The sequence below is a fragment of the Vulpes lagopus genome, chromosome 9, assembly GCF_018345385.1.
Source record: "Vulpes lagopus strain Blue_001 chromosome 9, ASM1834538v1, whole genome shotgun sequence".
NCBI lineage: Eukaryota > Metazoa > Chordata > Mammalia > Carnivora > Canidae > Vulpes > Vulpes lagopus.
In genome coordinates this window covers 33,723,523-33,745,948 of record NC_054832.1, presented here as the reverse complement: position 1 = coordinate 33,745,948, position 22,426 = coordinate 33,723,523, and the positions used below count along the sequence as shown (strand labels likewise).

Below are 22,426 nucleotides of genomic sequence, written 5' to 3'. Positions count from 1 at the left end.
CTCCAAGCCTTCCAGAAAGTCTGAGAGCCTCCCAGGTCATTTAAATGAATTGCTTTTCTACTTTAATTCACTGTAGTCAATTTCTGTTGCTTGTAGCTGGGAACCCTGACCGATGCAGCATCTGTAAGTAACTTCCTACTCAACAACGTGCCGTCTGTCCTCTGTTCCCACTATTCTGAGCCTTCCCAGAAGTCATCAGGGACCTCTTAATTGCACTGTCTCTCTGGGTTTTATTGGTTCTGTACATTTTTCTGGTGGAGGAGTGTATAAAGGACACAGGGGGGATCCCTGGGTGGCTCAGCTGTTTGGCACCTGCCTTTGGCCCAGGGCCTGATCCTGGAGTCCCGGGATTGATTCCTGCATTGGGATCCCTGCCTTGAGCCTGCTTCTCCTCCCTCTGCCTGTGCCTCTGCCTCTCTCTGTGTGTCTCTCATGAATAAATAAATAAACATCTTTAAAAATAAAAAAAAATTAAAAAATAAAGGACACGGGGCACTCCTGGCAACCCTGCAGGGAGGGAGTTAGGTGAACAGAGACCCAACCTCACTGTGCTACTCTAGACTCCTCTGCTCAGTAGCTAGTGGTGCCCACTGACAAACCCAAACAGAAGCCAGTGCACAGGGAACCTGTTGACATGGTTCGTTCAGGTCAGTGTCCTGGGTCATAGAACAGGGTGAGGGGAAGGGAGAGTGAGTGCAGAGGAGCAGAAGGAATATATCGGGCACGCAGCATATATACACTGTCCTGGGTTTGGTTCTCTAGAAACAGAGCCTGGGGAGGGGATTTTATGCAAGTGACTCCTGGAGACACTATTGGGAAGGAAATTGTTTGAGGGAGTGAGAACAGCGAAGTAGGATGGACAGGGGAAGGAGCTGGGCAGGGATGAGGTTTCAGGATTGGTCTCACCTTAGCCTGATCCAATGGGTTGCTGAGGAGCAAAGGAACAGAACTGTCCTGCTCAGAGGCAAGGGGCCTGGGTGTTGTACGGCCCTCCTCTCCCCCAACACTTTTAGTTGGTTATCGGCCCTGAGCTGTGCCTGAATGTAACCAGCCAGGCCTTTCCTGGTAAGGGGACGCTTCTCTCAGCCAGGGGCAAGCCTTAGGAGAAGAGGGCAGCTAAGAGCTATTAGCCGCCAACATCCACTGCAGCTAGGGGATGGGTGCAGGGGCCAGGCAGGTGGACCTGGATGGACTCCAATAGCATCTGCTAGGACATCTTACCCCCCTGTTAACAGGAGACAGCTCTGGATGATGAGGTAAAAATTATTCTTCCCTTGTGATTTTCTATAGTTCACTAATTTTCTGACATCGACTCTATTATTTTTGGAACTCAAAAATACAAGTTAGATTAAATCCATGCAGCATAATCACTTGGTTTATTGCAGGCAGTAGTAACAGTAAATGACCCCATATTCCTGACCCCTTGCTGTTATCTCTTGACCACAATGGGCAGATGACCCCTGCTCACTGTTAGCTTCTCTGCTTATTTATCAAGCTCTAGGGGCCACTCCTTTGGCACTACATGGGCACCAATTGTATGACTCACAAATCAAGTTTGTACTAATGTGGCTAGTGGAGAGGGGCACCATGCCGAGACAAGACAGCTGATATTGGGACATATAAAAATAAGTACAATGTATGTGGCAAACATGTTGTAATCTTTATATATGTCATCTTATTTAATCCTTACAATAGCCTATAAAGTAGGAATTGTTATTCCTTTTTTTTTTTTTTAATTCTTATTCCTATTTAATCAATGAGGAAGTCCCTGGATTGGGGATTAAAGAAATCAGAGTTCTAATTTTCAATTAGCCACCAATGAAAATGGAAAACACTGGACCAAATGAATGATTTTACAGTTGTGTTTCTAGGAACCCTGAGGCTCAGCAGGGATGCCCAGGGAATGGAGGAGCTGCTGAGAATGAAGGAGTGGCCTTTGTACCTTAGCCACAGCAGCTCTGCTTTGATCTTTCAGTATTGGCAGGCCTGGCTTCATGGGTGTGCCACCAGCTGCTCAGCTCAGAAGGGGCTCTGTGCTTAGAATTTAATGCTCTGCAGCATTCTTGAATTTCTTAAGAATTTTATCTTTTATTTTGTGGCTTGTAAGTGAAATTCTATGGAACACTGGAGCATTTGCCAAGGCTTAGAGCTCTGACTCATGCTTGGTTCCACTTCCTTTTGCCTATCTGCCTTCCTGGGATGTGTTCTCCACTGCCTGCTCTTGGCGCCTGGTGCCCTCAGCCTCCTTTTTCTATCTTTAAAAAATATTTTTTTTATTTATTCATGAGAGACACAGAGAGGCAGAGACATAGGCAGAGGGAGAAGCAGGCTTCCCACTTCTCAGCAGGAGCCCGATGTGGGGCCCGAACCCAGGACCCCAGGATAATGACCCGAGCCAAAGGCAGATGCTCAACGCTGAGCCACCGAGATGCCCCTCTTTTTTCTGTCTTGCCTTCCTCCTCCTCAGTTAACAACTAGATTGCATAAGGAAAGGGGGCTCTAAGGGCGGTAGGGGGAGAAGGAAGGGAGCTGTATTCCATGTCCACTAAACCCCACAGAGGCCTGACCATGGGCATGGGGAGGATTAGGGTCAGATACACGTCTTGAATGCCTTAGAGTAAGACAAGGGGATGGCCATCCCTACCCAGGCTGGAAGCACCATGGTACATTCTGTGGGTGGCTCAGTAATGCCTCTTACCTACCTTTAACCCAGATACCAAGTCATGCACAGCATAGAAAATGGTAACATTCATATGGCTCACTGTGGTAAGCAGTCAAGGCAGTACTAGTTAGCCTTGAGTCCCACTCATTAACCCCAAGAGCTGAAGGCAGTTCTACCCTAGACTAAGGTAGGTAAAGCTTCTGTCTTCCTCCTTTCTGCCCCTACTCCACTTGTCCCCACTCTTCCCTGCGGGGCAAGTTATCCATGGGCCCGGGGGACATATCTGACCAAGTCCTCAACCCTCCTTCAGGATCAGTTGTTTTTCCCCCGTGAGCCCATCACAGACAAACACGTCGTCTTACTATGCATGACTAATACTTGGCTCACACCACTTGGGACTCACCATGTAAGTTTGCCAGCCCTGGAACTGGTCTATCTCCTATTAAATCAGAGAAGTTCAGTCACACCGGTTCATCTTCAGATGTTCCAGCAATGTCAAGTGCCATAGAAATTTCTAAGTGCTCGCATTCAGTTTTTAACTTAAGCCGCAGCAGACCAGCAACAACAGTTTCATCCCTGGACCACAATGAGAAGCTCTGTTCGAGACTCTTCTGCGGGTGCTGGGACTCTGGAATTACCAGCCCAAATCACACCAAGCCTGCTTCCTGGATTTTCATGGGCCTCTTCTGATTCAGGTTAGCGCTCTGCTGGGCCAAGAGGCAGCTGTCTGCAGGGAGCAGCAGAGATGGAGAATGAATATGTGTGTTAGGGTGTCCATGCTGGTGCATTTGAGGCCCTTTGGGTGTAACATGGAGGGAAGATGAGAAGGGACGGGAGGGCAGGCTGATGGAGGAAGGGGGCCACAAAGATATAGGGCAAGCCAAGCTGAGAGAATCAATGTCTCTGCACATCGGACACACATCCACGGTGTCCCAGTGTATCACAGCCTGCCAGCCAGGAAGCTCGAGCCCAGCCATTTTCTGTTGACATTTTGAATTCTGATTTCTATCCCATTGCCACAGTTGAGAGCCTCGTAGCATTTTGCAAACAGGTGGGTAACATGTGGACGTGTGTGTTCCCTGGATCACTGTTTCCCCGGCTGTGTTGGGACTGTGACCTCACCAGCTGTGCCTAGTCAACCAACCCCCTCTCTTTGTGAATCAAACGTACTGTGTTCTGATGCGTGCCTCCCGGCAAATAATTTCTCAACACTCTGGGAAAGGATTTGGTTTGTTTCCCTTAAGTTTAATTAGGAGCAAACCCAAGCTAACACTCCCCAAAAAAGATAGGCAAGTGACTCAGCAATTTAAAAAAATAACAACAACACAATTAGCCAATAGGCATATAAATAATACCTCTAGTAAATCAAGCCATGTAAATCCAAGCAATGAGATACTTTATTTTGCTTCTTAAATTGGGAAAGATGAAAAACAAAAAAAGAAAACATTCAGAGTCTGTGATGGTTCGGGGAATATTGCCATTTCATATACTGTTGGCAGAGGGCAGTAGGGTAACTGGAGAAAGATTGGTAGAGGTAAATCTGGCAGTATATTGCAGAAGATTTTACAACGTGCATATCCTTTGAAATCTTGAAATCACTGTTCCATATTTTCTTACATTCATTGGTTGTTGATTAGAAGTCTAATGTCAATCTCATTTTTGAGATTTTTTGTTTTGTTTTTGTTTTCGTTTTCCCTCTTCTGAAGCTTTTCTTGTTATTGATAGTGTTTGAATTATAAGATCTGTCTGGGTTGGGTTTTCTTTTTATTTGTCTTGCCAAGTGTCTGGTAGACTGTTTCGATTTGGGGTTTCACAGCTTTCTTCAGTTCTGAGAAATACTATTACATATGTGAATATTGCTTCCCTTCATTTTTCTCTACTCTCTCCTTCTGGAACTGCTATTAGATTGAGATTGTAATGTCTGGATTTTGATCCTGTGTTCCCAACGTGTTTTTCATACTCTCACTTGCTCCTTCCAGGAGAATCCCTAGGGCAGCTCACTAACTTGCTCTTTATGTTTTTCCTGCTATTCAGCTCTGCTACTGAGTTTTTAAAAATTCATCTCAATGGTTAAAATGATTATTTCAAATATCTCTATTTGAACCTTTTTGGTCACTTTTGTCCTCATTTTGTGTTTACCTTATCTTCCCTCAGTTTTTTGGGCAGATTAATTACACTCATTTAAAATTTGCTGCTGCTTACATTGTTAGCTACATTTCCTGTGGGGTCTCTGCCCTAAAGTTTGCTGTCTCTCTTTTACAGTGTTGGCCGCCTTCAGATGTTTGTTTATTCTTGTTTTGGTGCTAATTTCTGTAACTGAAATTTCCTGTGAGCATGTCAGCTGCACCTACTTGAGAAGTCCACTTGGAAGGCAGGGTTGGAAACTGCTACCAGCCTAAGCCTTGGCACTGTTTTCAGAGAGCCAGCTGTCGTGGCATGGATTTTCTCTTTCTTGTTCTTGTTCTCTCAGGTGTCACCAGCCCCTAAGAGTCCTGCCCTTCTCTCTGAGCCAGGCACCTCTCTGTACTGTTTCTACTTACACTTCTGACACCAAACATGTGGGATTTCCCCCCCACAAATCAACCAATTCTCCAACTCTTTGGACACCACAATTCAGTTTAGTTCTGACACCCACTGCCTAGAGTCAGCACAGCCCCCACAGGTGAAGGGCCTGTCCCCACAAGACTGCCCCCCACTTCAGATGCCAATCTTAAGTCCTAGGTTGTCACCTGTACTTCTGACCAGCCAGCTATATGTTGGGGTTCTTTAGCCCCTCCTCAGGTTCAGTAATTTACTAATATGGCTCACAGAATTCAGGGACACATTACTTATGTTTGCCAGTTTATTGTAAAGGATATTATGAAGGATACAAATGAACAGCTAGGTGAAGAGGATATAGGGCAAGATCTAGAAGATTCATAAGTGCATTCTGTTCCTGTGGAGTTGGTGTTTGTCACCCTCCTGGCACATAGTTGCTTTTGCCAACCTGGAAGCTCCCTAAATATTGTTATTTAGTTTTTTTTTTTAATTGGAAGTTTCATCCATGTAGACATGATCAAATGACTCAGTCTCCAGCCTCTCCCCCATCCTCAGAGTTTGAGAGGTGGGGCTGAGAGGCCCAAGCTCCTAGGCAAGATTAGGTCTTTCTGGCACGAGGTCCCTATCCTAAAGCTATCAAGGGGACCCCGGAGAGTTGCTTCATTAGAATAAATGGTGCTCCTCTCTCCCCTCTCATTCGCAAAATTCTAAGACATTTAGGAGCTCTGTGTCATGAATTGGAGCAAAAACTAAATGTTATAACAAAAGATGCCTCTGTCACCTCTGTCACTCAGGAAGGAACTGGGGGAAAACACCAAATATGTATTTATTATGTCACCATATGCCACCTCACAGACTGCTCCATGACTGCTGACCAGCCTGAGCAGCTGGGGGTGCAGGGTAAGATGGCCAGTCTACCTGGTTGCCACAGGCCGCCCTGTGGCTACTGCCGAGCATCTTCCTGCTTTTTGCCTCACACCTGCTCATGCCCCTGTATTCTGGGCCACCTCTTGTCTTTTCAGTCAGGTGCTCCTCATCCACATACTCCTCCATGTAGCCCTCTTGCTTTTCAGTGAGGCTATTTATTTAAGCCTCATCCTATAATGTCCTGGCATTTGTTATGGAATGAACATATTCTCAGTCCAGTTGTGTAAAAAACTCTGTATCACCTTCAAACCAGCAGTTCCACTTGTAGGAATTTACCTTAAGGAAGTAATTAAGAATAAAGCTTTACCCCAAGGAGTTTCAATCACAGTCACATTTACTGTGAAAACAAATAACCAACGAGAGGGGATTAAATAAATGATGACACAGGGTGCCTGGCTGGCTCAGTCAGTAGAGCATCCAATTCTTGATCTTGGGGTCATGAGTTCAAGCCCCACGTTGGGCATAGAGCTTACTTTAAAAGAATAAAAAAAATAAACCGATGGTGACACATCCATACAATGGCAGACTAAGTGTGTGAAAACTGATGGCACATTATTGAATTGCATGGAAAAATGGCACTGATGTATTTTTAAGTAAAAATTTCAGGTTATGAAATTATTTTAGGGTCTCATTTTTGTCAAAATCCCCCCCCCCACACACACACACAAAGGGGTGTCTGGTGGCTCAGTCGGTTAGGCGTGTGTGACTCTTGATCTCTGGATTGTGAGTTCAATCCCCACATTGGCTCCACCCTGGGTGTAGAGCCTACTATAACATATATGTGTGTATTATATATATATCGCACACATATGTTCTTTTAGAAAAGAGTAGTTCTGCATGGTGGGATTCTGTGACTTATTTCCTCTTTGTAGGTTTTTCCCCACATTCTTGGGGATTGTAGCAACTGTCATGTGCCAGACTCCAGTGCCATTCTCTGTTTCCCTCCCCAAGGTGTGCTGGAAGATGGACTGTCCTCCAATGGTATACCCCGATCTGCAGCCCCAGGTGGAATGTCCAACCCAGAGAAGAAGATGAGCTGTGGGACCCAGTGCCCGAATCCCCAGAGCCTCACCTCAGGCCCTCTGACCCAGAAACAGAATGGCCTTCGGACCATGGAGGTAGGTCACAGCCACAGAACCCACTTGGTTCAGGAGAAGGGGGGAGCTGCTCCTAGAACAGGGCCCAGCTGAAATGGTACCCAGGGAAGGAGCAGTGATGGCTCACCTTGCCAGTGGAGATTTTCTACCCCACCCATGTGAAAATTGTTACAAAGAAGATAGCAGGACCCCACCATACCCCAACCCCTGCCTTGAGGGCTGCCGTGTTTTGTTGAATCAGTAGAAATGGGCCCTTACTATCTGCACTCTAAGGGCAGCATGTGTTTGCATAAATATAGCTTTGTTCGAGGATCCCTTCAGCACAGCTCTCACCGTCTTGACACTGAGGATTGTACTGGTCACAGGAACCAGTTTTGGGCCAGGCAATCAGCAGGGCTCAGGGTTGACAGGGAAGGAGAGAGAAGATCAGTATGGTGTGGCAGAAGACAAGCCAGCATCTTACCTCCTACCCTCCCCACCAAGGCAGGCAGTGGGAGAGTCCCCAAGGGGGGGCTGTCATTGCAGCATGTGGTGCCAGCGTCACCCTCAGACTGTTAGTGTTGAAGAAGAAGCGGGGCTATGGCATCCCAGAGCCAGCTGGCGTCCTTTGGATTCTTTCCTTTCTCCCAGAGCTGCTGTGTGTGTGTGTGGTGGTGGTGGTGGGGTGCTCCCCACACTGGCCCTGGCTCCTCCCACCAGAAAGAATGCCCTTGGTAGGCTCGCCAGGATCTGCTTTCTCCTCCTCCTCCCGCCCCTCTTCCACTTCCTCATCTGCACCATGGCCCACCCTCCAAATCCACTGCTTACCTGGTGCTGATTGTCCAAACCCACCCCCGTCAAAATTTACTGGTCCTGTCCCCGCAGGCCAGCGCCACCTGTTTCCTGAGGCCACAACTGGTTCTCTAATAATGGAATTCTTGTCACATGAGTGAGTTACCTCTCTAACCCTTGGTTAGAAAACCTGTTGCAAATTCAGCTCTAATGCTCCTTAACTAAGTGGCCTGGCAAGAACTACTTAATCTCTGAGTCTCAGGTTCCTTACCCACACAATGGAAATAATACCACGATGAGAGAACAGATGGGCCTGCTCTTTGTAAACTGAGAAGTGCCCTAAGGAAGCCAGCAAGGATTAGCAGGGCATGGTTAGGCACACAGCACCACAGCCCAATGGAACCAAACACCGGTGATGGCTCTTCAGAGCAGTTCCCCCAGCACACACGCGTGGGAGAGCGCTCCCCCAGGGCAGGGGGGCGAGGGCCTTTGCCCCCTGAGCAGCTCAGCTCCAGGAGCAGGTGACACCCGCTGATAAGCCGTCCACGCAGGTTGCTTTCACAATTCAGTGAGCAATGCCTGTGTTGTAGCCACTTCCCAAATAAGAGCAGGGGGCAGAGAGCTTGAGTTCTGAGTGTCCAGACATTTGCTGACGTCCTGGGATCTCACCAGCCACCAGACATCTTGAATCCCTCAAAAGCCATGGCAGAGGTTTTCTATCGACAGTGTCAGTTTACAGGACAAGTTTACCTCTGACTGAAGCTTCTGTCAGCAGAGCTATCTTGTATCCACACAGCTCTCAGCTATGAATCCGCTCAACGAAAATCATTTTCTGCCTGAACCCTCCGGGGCCTTTGACATCTTATCTCTTCCTCCCTGGTCTCCTATACTCTGGGCTAAAGCTTCCGGCACTTTCAGTGACTTCCCTCTTCCTCAACTCTCCCAAGATGACCTACTACTACTTCACAGCATTCTCCTCTACATCATCCAGCCACCTGGCTGATGGTTTTTTGGCACTTCTTAAGAGCTTTCTTTCTCTAGAAAAACTTGTCATGAAGCACGAATCTTTATGCACCTGCCTAAATCTGATTTATAAAACAAGTCTGTGTGTTAAAGGCAATCCTTGCTAGACCTGGAAAACATTCTCCTCAGGTCCTATAAGCATTCCTTGGATTCATTCATGTGCTGTTCTTCCACTGAGTGCCTTCTAGGTTTCCAGGCACTTTTGTGATGCCAAGGATACAGGAGTGAAAAAGGAGCACAAGCCCTTTGCTCTGAAGCAGCTGCCAATTTTAATACGGGTGAAGCTGGGCACGCAGATAATACAGAATAAATGAACAAAAGCTTTGCCGATTTGAAATAGTGCCATTTATTTCCAGGAAATAACAGGCCAGGAGTGGGGGCTAGCAACTTCTCCCTTCAACACAGACGCCTTCCCACAGTTCAGATTGCTTTCCGAAAGGTGATGGGGACAACTGATGGTGCTAATGGCTGTGAGCAGCAGCATCTCCTGTTCTGACCCCCTCTCCACTTCGTGTCCCATCAAACCAACCATAGCTTCCCTCAGCCCCTGTCTCAGGCCTGGTGTTAATAGGTGCTACCTGGCAAAAAGGAATGTGACAACCACGATCTTTAGCAAATGGGACCTGTCTCCGGGAGGGCTCTTTCTCTTTCTGTACTGTGTCTTGATTTCTTCCAGTCACTTGGGACCTTTCTGACATCTCAGCATCTGAGAAATCCTTGACTGGGTCTCCTTCCCTCCGGCTCCTGCCCTGAGCTCGACCAAAACACAAGAGGAAGTTCTCTAGCTGCTTATCCTCTCCCGCTGGTTAACTGCTCAGGAACTCAGGGCTGCCTCCAAACATTTGCTTTCAAATCTGAAAGTGCCATTTCCTCAGCCTTGGGACTCTGTTTTCCTCCCCCTAGAACTATCTCCTCAGGTATTTGGCCAAGGTGGAAATGTATGTGTGGATACAGCTCTGAGCAGACAGGCCTCGAGCCTCCCAAGGAGCCCTCATGTCTTCCGAAGCTGTGTCGTTTTGAGTTACTTTATTATCCTTGGCCAAGTGGCCAGACCGCACTGAGCACTTCACTGATGTCCCGACTGACTCCAGGCCAAGAAGCTTCCTCCTTCTGCTCCCGCTCCCCCCACACCCGGGGTCTGGGTGCCAGCGAGGCAAGGTCCGGTCCGGGAAAGATGGGAGAAGCCTTGCAGAGATGGCTGTGGCCAAACAGGGGGGCCTCATCCAGCAAGGAGGCTGGGAGAAGCCCAGAATTTCTCCTGGGTTGTGGCGAGAGGAGATACACGAGAAGAGTTTGGAAAGTAAATATGAGTTTCTCCTAGGAAAACACAAACGTGACATTAAAAGGAGGGAGACAACAAAGGAACCCATTGAAGAAAACCAGAGAGGGGTACCTGCCAGATGGGCACTTTGATGCACGTTCTAGTTCGAGTCTGGGAAAAGGAGGCAATTAGCAGTATAGGGATGTGGAGGGTGTGTGTGTGTGTGTGTGTGTGTGTGTGTGTGTGTGTGTGGTGATTCTCACTACCTCCGCACATGCAGCTACCTTATATAGCTGAAGAATTTCAAGACTCATCTGTTTAAGGGTCTGTAGAAAAGCCAATTCCATTAGAAGACTTTCAGGCTCCTTTGCCCCCGAACCACCTTCATTCAGGATTATGAACCTAGAATATGCTAACTACATGCTGATTGAATGCGGCTGGTGAGCACTTCTGGAGAATTAGAAAGGTTTCCCAGGGCACCAGGCCCACCCAGCCCCTCCAGCGCCACCATCCTGTGCTTGAGGACTGTTCTGTGGGATCCCCAGTGCTTCTTTCAAGCAGATTCTGCTGCCTTCCTGGTGTTTGATCTACCTGAGGTTCACGTTGAAAAGCAGTAACTCCTTTGGCACTTGCTACCGGACAGGTCTAAACCCCTATGCTGAGCAGCCTGAGTACTGTGCATGGGGCTGTGATGGGCACAGGATTCACTCCAGGCTTGGGGAGCTCTGGAGAGTTTTGCCTGAGGTGTGACCTGACCCCTGCCTTTGGAGGCTAGCATCCTGGCCCTCAGTGGAGTCATCAAGATCAAATGTTTTCTGATGACCTTGAATTAATGCCATGAAACAGCAGCAAATAAAATCATAGAATTTGGGAACAGCTAGATGTTAGTTATTGCTTGTCTTCCTTTAATAGGGCTTGACTGAACAGGAGAAAGATGTCTTGAGTTGCAGCTGACTAGGCTCGGTCTTTAATCTTTTGGGAAGGAAGAGAGGAGGGAGTGTCCACAATGAGCCAGGCACACTGCATATGGCATCATCTTTACTCCTCACTCTAAGGGGGAAGTAGCATTTCTCACTCAGGAAAACAGGCTCAAGAAGGTTAGGTATTTGGCCAGCATAGCACAGGGAGTAGTCATGTGACTGTGTTGGACTTAAAAAAAAAATAGAGGGATCCCTGGGTGGCTCAGCGGTTTGGCGCCTGCCTTTGGCCCGGGGTGTGATCCTGGGGTCCCAGGATCGAGTCCCTCATCGGGCTCCCTGCATGGAGCCCGCTTCTCCCTCTGCCTGTGTCTCTGCCTCTCTCTGTCATGAATAAAAAAATAAAATCTTTAAAAAAAAAATAGGTACGTGCACTCTTTAATTGTGGTTCATTTTGTCTTTAATGGAGTACCATAGATATGTAATCATTAGATACTTATCAATCAGTAGATACTTATCAATCATTAGATTATGTATCAAGATACCATGATATGTAATCATTAGAAACTTCATATTATAGATTCCTGAGTCTAGGACACAGCCACTGTATCTAATATCCTTCTAATTGGATATGGATGAAGGAATTATGAAGGAGTTATTCACAATCATAATAAATTATTAAACCTAAGCCACTATCAAATTAAATATGCATTTGTTTATTCTGAAATGCTGCAAAAGTAATAAATACAAATGTAAACCCAGATCTGTTTGCCTCCAAACCCCATGTTCTTCCTTCTATTACCGAAAACAAATCAGTGGAGAATTCAGAGTAAGCTTTGGCAGAGTTGTGGGAGGCTGGATGTGGGACCCAGTTCCACCATCTTCAGTTCAGCCTACCGTCTATATCAACATTGGCCTTGGGCAAATTATGTTGGCTTGAGTGACTTTCACTGCCTCTTTGGAAAAGAAGGAGTAGCACCATTTCTGTCTCTCAGGGACAGTGTAAGAAACAATCAGTTTCTAGGAAAGTTATAGGGCAGGACAGTGTAATTGCAAACAGTGTGTGCTATTCCCAGTGCATCTCTTCTCTTCTTTCTAAAGATTTCTTCTCATATATGTGTTCACCAAGTTATTTATTGGGTATCTATTATGTGATAGGCACTAAATTATATTCTGGGGATATATTCTGGTCAACACAACAGACTGGGTCCCTACCTTCTTGACATTTATAATCTGATGAGGGTGTAGAAAATATATGAGAAAACAAGCAAATATATGATTCAAACCATAGTTAAGGCCAGGAAGGAAGTAAAGAATACTGGGAAAGAGAAATCATTAGCTGTGGTTACCCCAGGGGAAAGCCCAAGTGTGACCAGAGCATGGGAACAATATTACTTTTCATCATGCCCTTTACTCTTTGAATTTCTCTACCATAATTATGTACTGGTTTTATAAGTAAAAAATACACTCAAACAGAAAAATTGATGTCTCATAAATCATAATCCCAGGGGCTGCCTGGGTGGCTCAGTCAGTTAAGCGACTGCCTTCAGCTCAGTCCGGGGATCCAGTCCCACGCCAGGCTCCCTGCTCAAGGGGGAGTCTGCTTCTGCCTCTCCCTCTGCCCCTCCCCCACTTGTGTGCACTCGCTCACTCTCTCTCGCTCACTCTCTCTCAAATAAATAAAATATTTTTAAAAAAATCATAATCTTAGTAAGCCTTGCCTTTCTTCCTTGTGTGTGAGGAACTGTAAAAAGGTTCAGGTGATCCCATGTCAGGTATAGATATACTTCTGGAGTCAAAATAAAGTTGGGAACATCTATACTCCCATTTGAGGGGAAAGTGAGAAAGGGTTGAGCAGACTGAGCTGCAGCCTTGATCCCAGGCCTTCGTGGAGCAGCCACACTGCCCCCATTTCCACTGGGGAATGGGCCAGTTGTTGACTTCTAAACCCCAAGAGATTAAGTCCATCTGGGTTTGAAGATGCCAGGAAGTGATCACAGTCAATCTGGTGACCCTTGAGAAGTGGCAGCCAATAAATTACTTTTAATTAAAGAGGCAGGGTCAAGGGGATCCCTGGGTGGCGCAGCGGTTTGGCGCCTGCCTTTGGCCTAGGGCACGATCCTGGAGACCCGGGATCGAATCCCACGTCGGGCTCCCGGTGCATGGAGACTGTGACTCCCTCTGCCTGTGTCTCTGCCTCTCACTTTCTCTCTCCGTGTGTGACTATCATAAATAAATAAAAATTAAAAAAAAATAAAGAGGCAGGGTCAAGAGAACTAAAGTCCGTGATTCACAGAGTTCTAAACCTGCAGAAATTAAAATGAGGCAGAGGGAAGAAGAGAAAAGCTGTAAAGCTGAGTGGGAAACTAGAGGTGGCCCATTAACAAGAGTCAGTGGTGATAAAACTCACAAAACAAGAATTTTAGAACTGGGGGAAGGATTGAATTAGCAGAGAGCCACAAAAGAAAAAGATGCCAAATAGGTTTCTCTCATCACTGACTTGGGACCAGATTTGTTTTGTTTTGTTTTGTTTTGTTTTGTTTTGTTTTTAAGCCAGTAATTGCAATTGGGACAGATTTTCTTTGCCTGTAGTTAAATCAAGGGAATGGGATATTAAACAAAAAGGATTGGTTGGGGTGCCTGGGTGGCTCAGTGGTTGGGCATCTGCCTTTGGCCCAGGGCATGATCCTGGAGTCCCAGGATCGAGTCCCATGTCAGGTTCCCTGCATGGAGCCTGCTTTTCCCTCTGCCTATGTCTCTGCCTCTCTCTCTCTCTCTCTTTCTCTCTCTCTCTCTCTCTGTCTCTCATGAATAAATAAATAAAATCTTTAAAAAAAAGGATTGGCTGGTTAAGAGCCACATCAGTGGGGAAAATACCTGTTATACACAGTATCTGAAGAACAAAATGGGATAATTGTTCCATTTATCTGGATAGCTCTTCTCTTGGAGGAGAGCAAAGCAACTTCTCAGGGCTTTAGAGAAAAGAACCTGGCATTGTCATTCTCTTTCTCATCTTCTCTCTCCCTCTCATTTGGGCTTGAAGTCTGAGATTTCCAAGTTGTAAGTAGATTCTAGTCAAAACGGACCTCCTGAATGTCCGCGCTGCTGTACAAGAGGCAATGCCTTTCTGCTGGTGTCTCAGACTCGAAAGCTTCTCTTTTTATAAAATACTTCCAAGAGAATACCTTGTTGGTCTAATTGTTTAACTTGATAGAGTTAATATCGTGTGATTGTTTGAAGGTGGACTTGTTTATGGCTTAGAACCTGTACCCATCACTGGAGTACAACACCATAGTTGTCCTTTAGCCAAGTGCATACCTCACAGGATTACTGTCGGTGTTGTTTAGAAGTAGCAGGATCAAGAGCCATAGTTCCAGTTGAATAAGAAGGTTTTCTGTTCAAATTTAGTACGTTTGACATCATCATTTTGCAAATAGAATTAATGTTTGCTCTGACTGGGCTGACTGTCTTGGTTTGCAGGGGCCTGAGCAGGTTTCCAGAATGGAGGACTTCAGTTTTAAAACAGGCCAGCTGGGGCATCTAGGTGGTTCAGTCCATTAAGCATCTGCCTTCAGCTCAGGTCATGATCCCAAAGTCCTGAGATTGAGCCCCAAGTTGGGCTCTCTGCTCAGTAGGGAGCCTGGTTCTCCCTCTCCCTCTGGCTCTTGCTCTTTCTTTCTCTCTCTCTCTCTCTCTCTCTCTCTCTCTCTGTGTGTGTGTCTCACCTTATCTCAAATAAACAAATAAAATATTTTAAAAAATAATAAAAATAATAAAATAGGCCAATCTTCGGCCAACTGGGAAAAGTTGGTCACCCTATTAATGCTGAGTGACATGCTTAATTCTCTCAAAAAGCCCCACAAAGAATCAGGCATTATTTCATTTTTCAGGTAAGGGAACTGAGATCCAGAGGGTAAAGTAACATGGCTTGTGGCAGCTAACTGGTAACAAAGCCTTGTCCTATGTCCAGGTCTGTCAGGCTCCAAAGCTTGTGCTCTGAACACTGTCACTAGGTGGGCTTCAGATATACAAATTTAAGAAATTGCAAAAAGGAAAAAAAAAAATCACCCCATTGTGCTTGAGATTAAAACTATACATATTCTGTAGCTGTTCTGGGAATGACTATTTTGTGGCTTTGGACTCTTAGATAAGGAAATTAAGAATCATCCAGCTATTGAATTTTTGCTTATATTTTTAAGCTTAGAAAAGCAGACTAACACATAGAGCAGAGCATTTTCTGTGTGTAATCTTCAATAACCTTTTCTGAAATCTTGCCAGTATCTCTAGAGAAAAGCAGTTATACCATTTGGAAAGTTTACATTTCTAGTCTGGAAAGCTCTCTTACTGCCCACCAGTTCAAGCGGAATGCTGCTGTCAACTTGGCTCATTTTAAATAAAGCCCCTGTGTCTCTATCCCATGCCTAGTCCTCAAGGCTTGTATGCAGTAACACCCGAAATGCAAATCAGGTGGAATTGGCCTAGTAATTGCCGCACTTTTTTTTTTTTTTTTAGTGCAATTGGTTGTGGGACTTTAGGAGTTCGCTGCTTTTAGGGAAAAATAAACCCATCAAAGTCACTGCTTGCTCTGTTGCCAGTTCAGGCTTGGAAGAGCTGAGTGTAAGCCTGAATCCTTAAACAGCATTGACTTCTGGTTGTTCAAACAAGGATGTATTGACAAGCGCAGTGTGTTCATTCATTCATTCATCCACTAATTCAGCCAAACTGAAATTAGGAGCCTGCTGTTTCAGATGGTGCCAGGCACTGAGAACGTGAGGGGAGCAATGATGTCCTAGCTCATGGCATTAGCAGTTAGGACTAAAATTGCATGTAGTCAAAATTATCCCTTAAACAACCGTCAGATCACCCATAAAGTATTCTTAGGTCAGGTTTCCTGGAAGCAGAGCCCAAGATGAGGATTCTTGTACAAGCAGTTGATTGAAAGAGTCATCTCAGGTGAAGCCCATATGGTGGTAAGGGAAGCAGGATGGGAAGGGGACCCAGTCCAGCAAATACGTGAGCCCTACTGAATCGCGCAGGGAGCTTGGTCCCATGGAGGCTCTGGAGCATGGAGGTGTCCTAGATTTATATCTCCTTGAGGCAAAATGGCCAGCATTTTGTATCACTAACAATCAGATACTGGCTTTGCGCTGTCTCCAGGAATTAGTGTGTGACCTCTGTAGCATTTCTGAGCAAGGTGACTCCAATTAGATGAGGGCAATTCTCAAAACATGGGTGCTGCTCTGGGCAGTAAGCTGCTGGAACTCACAGCCATTGGGGGATAGATGCACCAGGCACGGAAAGAGAATTTAGAGGGAGCATCACCAGCAGCTACTGCACAGGATTTATGTGACAGGTTACAAACTACATAGCATTTGCTAGTAAATAAAACAGGCCCATGTATTTTTCTCCAGGGATGCAACAGCACATAATTTTTTTGGATGCACTACAGAGAAAGTAGTTGGCTTGTATTCAGGGGTCATGTTATATGAAAAACATGCACCTATCAACACTCACACCCAGCATGGGGAGGTGCTCATGCCCTGGGAGATGCTCCCTCAGATCTGAGGCTGACTGTGTTTTCCAGGAAGCAGACCTCAAGATGTCATTATATAGGATGTTCATTGGGCATCAACCTCTGTGGAGAGGAGGCGTAGAAGCAGGAGTGGGCAAAGGGAGCAGGTGAGCCAGGTGCAAGCAGCTGCAGCTTACCCCACCCCATGGGGAGCTCTGGAGCCTAGTGGTATGTCAGAGCTTTGTGCCAAAATGGCCAGGCCTTTGTATCCCCCACATTGGGCCACCATGGCAAGGGCGTGACCCAGGGTGAGGTGGCTTTCTGCAGCTGCGCACCCCAGTGGGACATGTGGAAGTCATTCACTGACTGCACTTCCAGAAGCAAGGCAGCAGGTCTTTCTGGACTGAGGATGGGACAACACATGTCTGTCTATCCACTATGGAGATGACTCCCAAGACCCCTCTCGTGCTCACTCCAAGTATATCATTGAGCAGAATGGGCACAAAATCACTCCCTACTAGTCAAAGTTTACTCTTGAGGGGTTGGAGAGCCTACAGTTTAGTCAATGCTTTAGTATTTAATATGGATTCTGGACTTTTATTTTTGGTTTATCGTCACTTAGAAGTAGATAAGCTATCTTTCTACTTATTATATTTACTAAATCTGTTTTTGGTCCTTTTTTTTTTGTGACAGGCATTATGTTGAGTACCTTAATGCAAGACTTTATTTAATCCTTACAATAATCTTGTGAGGTAGGTACTGTTATTATTCCCTGACTTACAGAGGAGAAGACTGAGGGTTAGCTTGGAAAGAACTTGCTCGTGGTGAAATTATCTAGTCAGTATTTAAACCACAGAGTCTGGGGATCCCTGGGTGGCTCAGCGGTTTAGCGCCTGCCTTCAGGGCAGGGTGTGATCCTGGAGTCCCAGGATGGAGTCCCATGTCAGGCTCCCTGCATGGAGCCTGCTTCTCCCTCTGCCGCTCTCTCTCTCTCATGAATAAATAAATAAAATCTTTAAAAAATAAAAACCACAGAGTCTGTCCAGTTCCAAAGCCCTACTCCTTCATTGTTTTATTAAAGCTAACTGTGAAAACTTCCACACTACCTTTTGATGGACCTTAGCCAATTAATGCATTCATTCAACGGTGTCTTACTGAGTACGCCTTATGCCAGGCTCTGTGCTAGGTCAGTATTAGAGTTTCAATAGAGAAATGAGGAGTTTGAAAAGGAGTGTATGTGTGTGTATTCTTGTGGGTTATTCTTCCTGCCTGTGTGTGTGTGTGTGTGTAACAATCTCAAGAGATGAATGCAAATTTGGATATTTTCTTCTAACTCAATTCATGTTAAACTTTTTAACAGGCTAAAAGAGATGCTAAGCGAATGTCTGCAAAAGAAGTTACCATTAATGTGACAGAAAGTATCCGACAGGTGGACAGAAATCGAAGGATGGCGAAGAACTGTGTTAACTAGCAGAGTGTGCTACTAGAAGGGCAGATGGACTCCTTTGGTGCCCTCCACATCCTGGACCCCATGTAAGAGTCTTGAAGAAGAGTGTGACCCTTGCAGAAGATGAATAATGCTGCTGCCTTGAGAGACTGCCTTCCCCAGCAGGCCAGTGGCTGCCTGGGCTTTGAGGACATTCTCAGCCTCCAATTACCACGTAAACATTTTGGCGCAGTACTTGTGTATGGTAATAAGCTGCACATGTGCGATTAGTTTGCCTCTTTGCAACTCCTGCACTGTGGTCTGATGTGAAAGCGGTGAGCAAAAGCCACAGGTGGGTCTATGAAACAGAAATAGGAGTACATTCCCTGGGGGAAAGATGCTCACATGGATTCTAGGCTCCCCTGGCCATGGTAGCGTGCACTTTTCCAGTCAGCTTGCTCTTTTGTTCTCTCTTGCTGAATACCACCTTCAGAAAGCTTACCGTGTTCACTTAAAAGTTGTCTTTCACCCAACGGTAAATCCAGATAAAGGAGAAATTGAGAAACAGGAAAATTTCCTGCTATACATGTTTCCTTAGCTCAGTACGAGATTCAGATCCAATTTCACACAAACTCACTCCATCAACACCCACAGCATGTGTTGGGAGGTCTCCGTGAGGCAGTCACACCCATTTCTCAACTGCCTTCCATGCACCCCATCCTGGTGTCCATGTCAGCCTCCACACCGCAATGTCGCGGTCACTGTGGTCAACGCATCCAACCTAGGATGCTTCCCGGGGCTCAGCCAGACACCACATTTTCAGAGCTTCCCAGCTCTCCTTGCCTGCACTCTTGAGTGTTTGTTTTCTCCAGTTGGGTCATTTGCGTGGACACAGCTCACCAGAGGGAGATAACCTAGCACACGTACCAGCAGCACGTACGGCTTCCCCGTGGCGTCTTGTCCTCGGTGCCAGGACTATATCATGTGCTACCCGTGAAGGAGTCACTTTAGAAAGCCCTTACCTGGTTGGTGTGCATTGTTAACCTTGTTGTGTTAACATTGACGTTAGACTGATGCACACTGGGTCAGAAATCAGAGGCAGTGAAAAATGTCTTGATAGATTAAAATCATCTAACATTTCTTTAAACACATTAAAGGGGAAGTATCTTCCTCCAAAGTAACGTAGCATGATTTTTAAAAGACTGTTAACACACCTGGATTGGGAAAGGTAGGACTAAAGTTGTACCAAACAATACCAATAAACTCCATAGTTAGCAGAAATAGGCAGCTTGGTGGTGTGTGTTTATATAATGTGGCCTAGAGAATTGACATGTGTTGGTTAAAATTTAGAAACTTGGCCTCGTTACCTGCCAATTTTGTTATCCCTCAAACACAGACAAGTACTGCTTCTGCTTCCTCCCTCCCTCCCTCCCTTCGGTACACTGTGTATTTATCCATTAAACCCTAAGTACCAACCCTGCACCGGGCACCTAGCAGATGCTAAGAGATTTGAAGTCTGGCCAGTCATCCTGAATGTAACAGCGGATTTAATAACTAGGGGATGAAGCTTGACCCTAAGGTGTAGGGTGTGTGTAGTGAACTGCTCTGCAGCAGAACTCACTTTGACATTCAGAATAGGTTTCTCTCTTACACTCTGGATCTGGGTGTTCTCCTAATCACGGCCCAAGCCTTTACCCTACACAAAACTAGTTTTCCCAAACTTCTATCATTTTGTGGCACTTTGAGAAAGGGCTTTTAGGGAACTTCATGTTCTGAAAATTAAAAAGTAATAAGAAAATAAAAGCCAAACCTGTGACTCCCATGCTCCCCCCGGCATTACTCAGCTGAGCCTTCCGCTGCCAAAGGTTGGCAATGATCCTGCAAGCTCAAGGGCTCATTCTCCCAGGGCACATGTGTCGTATTTCTGTGTGGGGTGTTCCTTCCCCCTTCACGTGCTGTCAGTTATGGACGACACCAATTTCTCTTTACATCCTTGTTTTTTGCATCACTTCACTGCTGCAAGTTGTTTGGGATTTATTAACTTGAAAGGGTGTCTCTGTTTTATATAGAAACAAGGTCTCCCTCCTGGGGGAGAAGGGAATAAAGGACATATATGATCTGCCCCTCCCTGGAACAATCTGGATTTCACAAAGACAGTGATCAGAAGTTAAACCATGTTACTGGAAACTCATCTGGCAATTTTTTCCTGTGTGTATGATACAAGAACTGATTCTTACTATCCTATTAACACTTTCTATTGCAAAGTTTGTGTCAATAAAGTCATCAATTTCAAACATATGGCCAATATGTGTCTTTACTGGAACCTTAAATTTCTATTTAGAACTATTTAGTTTTTTCTTCTTTTTAAGATTTTATTTATTTATTCATGAGAGACACACAGAGAGAGCAGGGACACAGGCAGAGGTAGAAGCAAGCTCCCGGCAGGGAGCCTGATATGGGACTTGATCCCAGGACCCCGGGATCACCCCCTGAGTTGAAGGCAGAAGCTCAACCATTGAGCCACCCAGGTGTCCCTAGTTTTTTCTTAATACAAAGGTCTTTTATAGAAGTGACCTCTTCAAAAAACCTTATGAAGTAGGTAAGAAGAACACCATGCTCCAATTGTCGGTTACAAAAGTATTTGTAGTCACTTAACTAGTAAGCAACGGAGCAGGGATTCAAGGGAGGGAAGTCCGCTTGCAAATCCAGTGATTTTTCCAATATATGTGGTGCCTTTCCTGGCGCAAAGGTCTAACGTGGCGGGGAGACTGAGCCATTTCAAGGGGAATCATCACATCCGAGAGGAGGCTGAGAGAGTGACAGCAGTGACTGCCCAGCTGGTGAGCTTGGGGAGTTTGGGTCAGGCCCAGGCTTCCTTGCCCTCCGGCAAGGGTGACCCTGACCTAGTGCATGAGGGCACCTTTGGTGAAGCTCAGAAGGAGGAGAGACCTCACGATTTGAAGGAGATGGAAAGTGCACTCTCCAGAAGAGCTGCTAAGACCTCAAGGTGAGGGAAGCGGGGGGCAGCCAGGGACCGCCCCCCCATCCACCCGAACTCCAAGCACCCCTTGGGTAGCAGGCCACGGACCGTACCTCCTCACCTGACCGCCACCTCCACAGTGCTCCCCCTGCCCCAGGCTACCTGGGCCACTGCTGTTCACCCTCCCTCTTCAAACTCTGTTAACTTTCACCTGTTTAGGACCCTCACCAGCCTCACTCACAGGCTACCGCACCTACCACAGAAAGGTTTCCCATCCATATTTGCTCCCCTAAGCAGGGGTCACAAAACAAGCAGTTCCTCTGCTGAACCAGATGGCAGACATGCTTCATTTGGCTGGCATGGTGTTAAAACCTGGGAATTTCACAGAAAAAGCGAGCTCTGGCAGATACTTCTAGTTTAGAACTCCAATATCCATTCTCCCCTTCTTCCTTAGCTGGGGCCATGTCCACTTAGAAAAAAAGACTATATTTTTCAGCCTCCTTTGCAGCTAGGAGTAGCTGTATGATTTCGTTCTGGACAATGAAATGAGTAATAGCGGGGCATGGAAGCTTTCAGCAAGTCTCCTTTTAAAAGAATGATCAGGCCCTTTCTTTTCTCCTTTTCCTTCCTACTTCTTGGATTGAGAGGTAATGGCTGGAGCCACAGCAACCCACTGCCTCATGAGGCGTCCTTGAGAATGGAAGCCATGTTGAACTGAGCTATAAATTAGAAGAAGCCTAGGTCCCTCATTCCACTGACCCTCCATGAGTCCAGGATTGCACACCCCAGACCCCTTTTTGTGAGAGACTTCTACCTCACTTAAGCTACTGTTTTCAAATCATTACTCACAGGCAAACCCAATTCTAATTGATACACAAACTTCCCATCTTCTTTTGAAAACTTGGTAGATCTTACACCCCTGGGCTCTTATTACCAAGCAGCCACAGTTGGCTAGAGCTGATATGGCTGCATTAGCTGAAGTCATGGGGTCTGTAGGTTGTCATGGCCCCACCACTCATTGTGGCTTACACACGGCAGCCCCCAGATTGATGTTACCTGCCTGAGCCCTGAGACATTGGCATTTACAAGCCCTCCTCCCTATTATGTTCCCAACATATTGTTCTCATATTCTTTTCAGGAGTCATCAAAATATAGAAGGTCCTTTTCCCCATCCCAGTCTGGGAAGCCAATCTCATAATAATTTTCTGGGTAGACAACTTACAAACATGATTTAATATTTAAAGTTATGTATTCACTCACACTTTCATTTATTCCTTGTGTATTTATCAAGAAGAATCAATGTGTCAGAGAT

General features: G+C 45.9%; 1 protein-coding gene across 3 annotated transcripts in view; it reads left to right on the top strand.

Moving 5' to 3' along the window:
• Positions 1-20,428, top strand: part of BAALC (BAALC binder of MAP3K1 and KLF4) — an 81,166-nt gene extending 60,738 nt beyond the window's left edge. The window contains exons 2-4 of one of the 3 annotated variants that reach the window (XM_041768400.1): positions 7,079-7,245; positions 17,402-17,460; positions 18,069-18,205. In XM_041768400.1, the coding sequence (XP_041624334.1) occupies positions 7,079-7,245; positions 17,402-17,413 (179 nt within the window). In that variant the 3' untranslated portion in view covers positions 17,414-17,460; positions 18,069-18,205. Of the gene's footprint in view, positions 1-2,595; positions 3,358-7,078; positions 7,246-17,401; positions 17,461-18,068 lie in introns of those variants that run through there. The other 2 variants (XM_041768399.1, XM_041768398.1) reach the window with 2 other exon arrangements.
• The last annotated feature ends 1,998 nt before the right edge of the window (positions 20,429-22,426 follow it).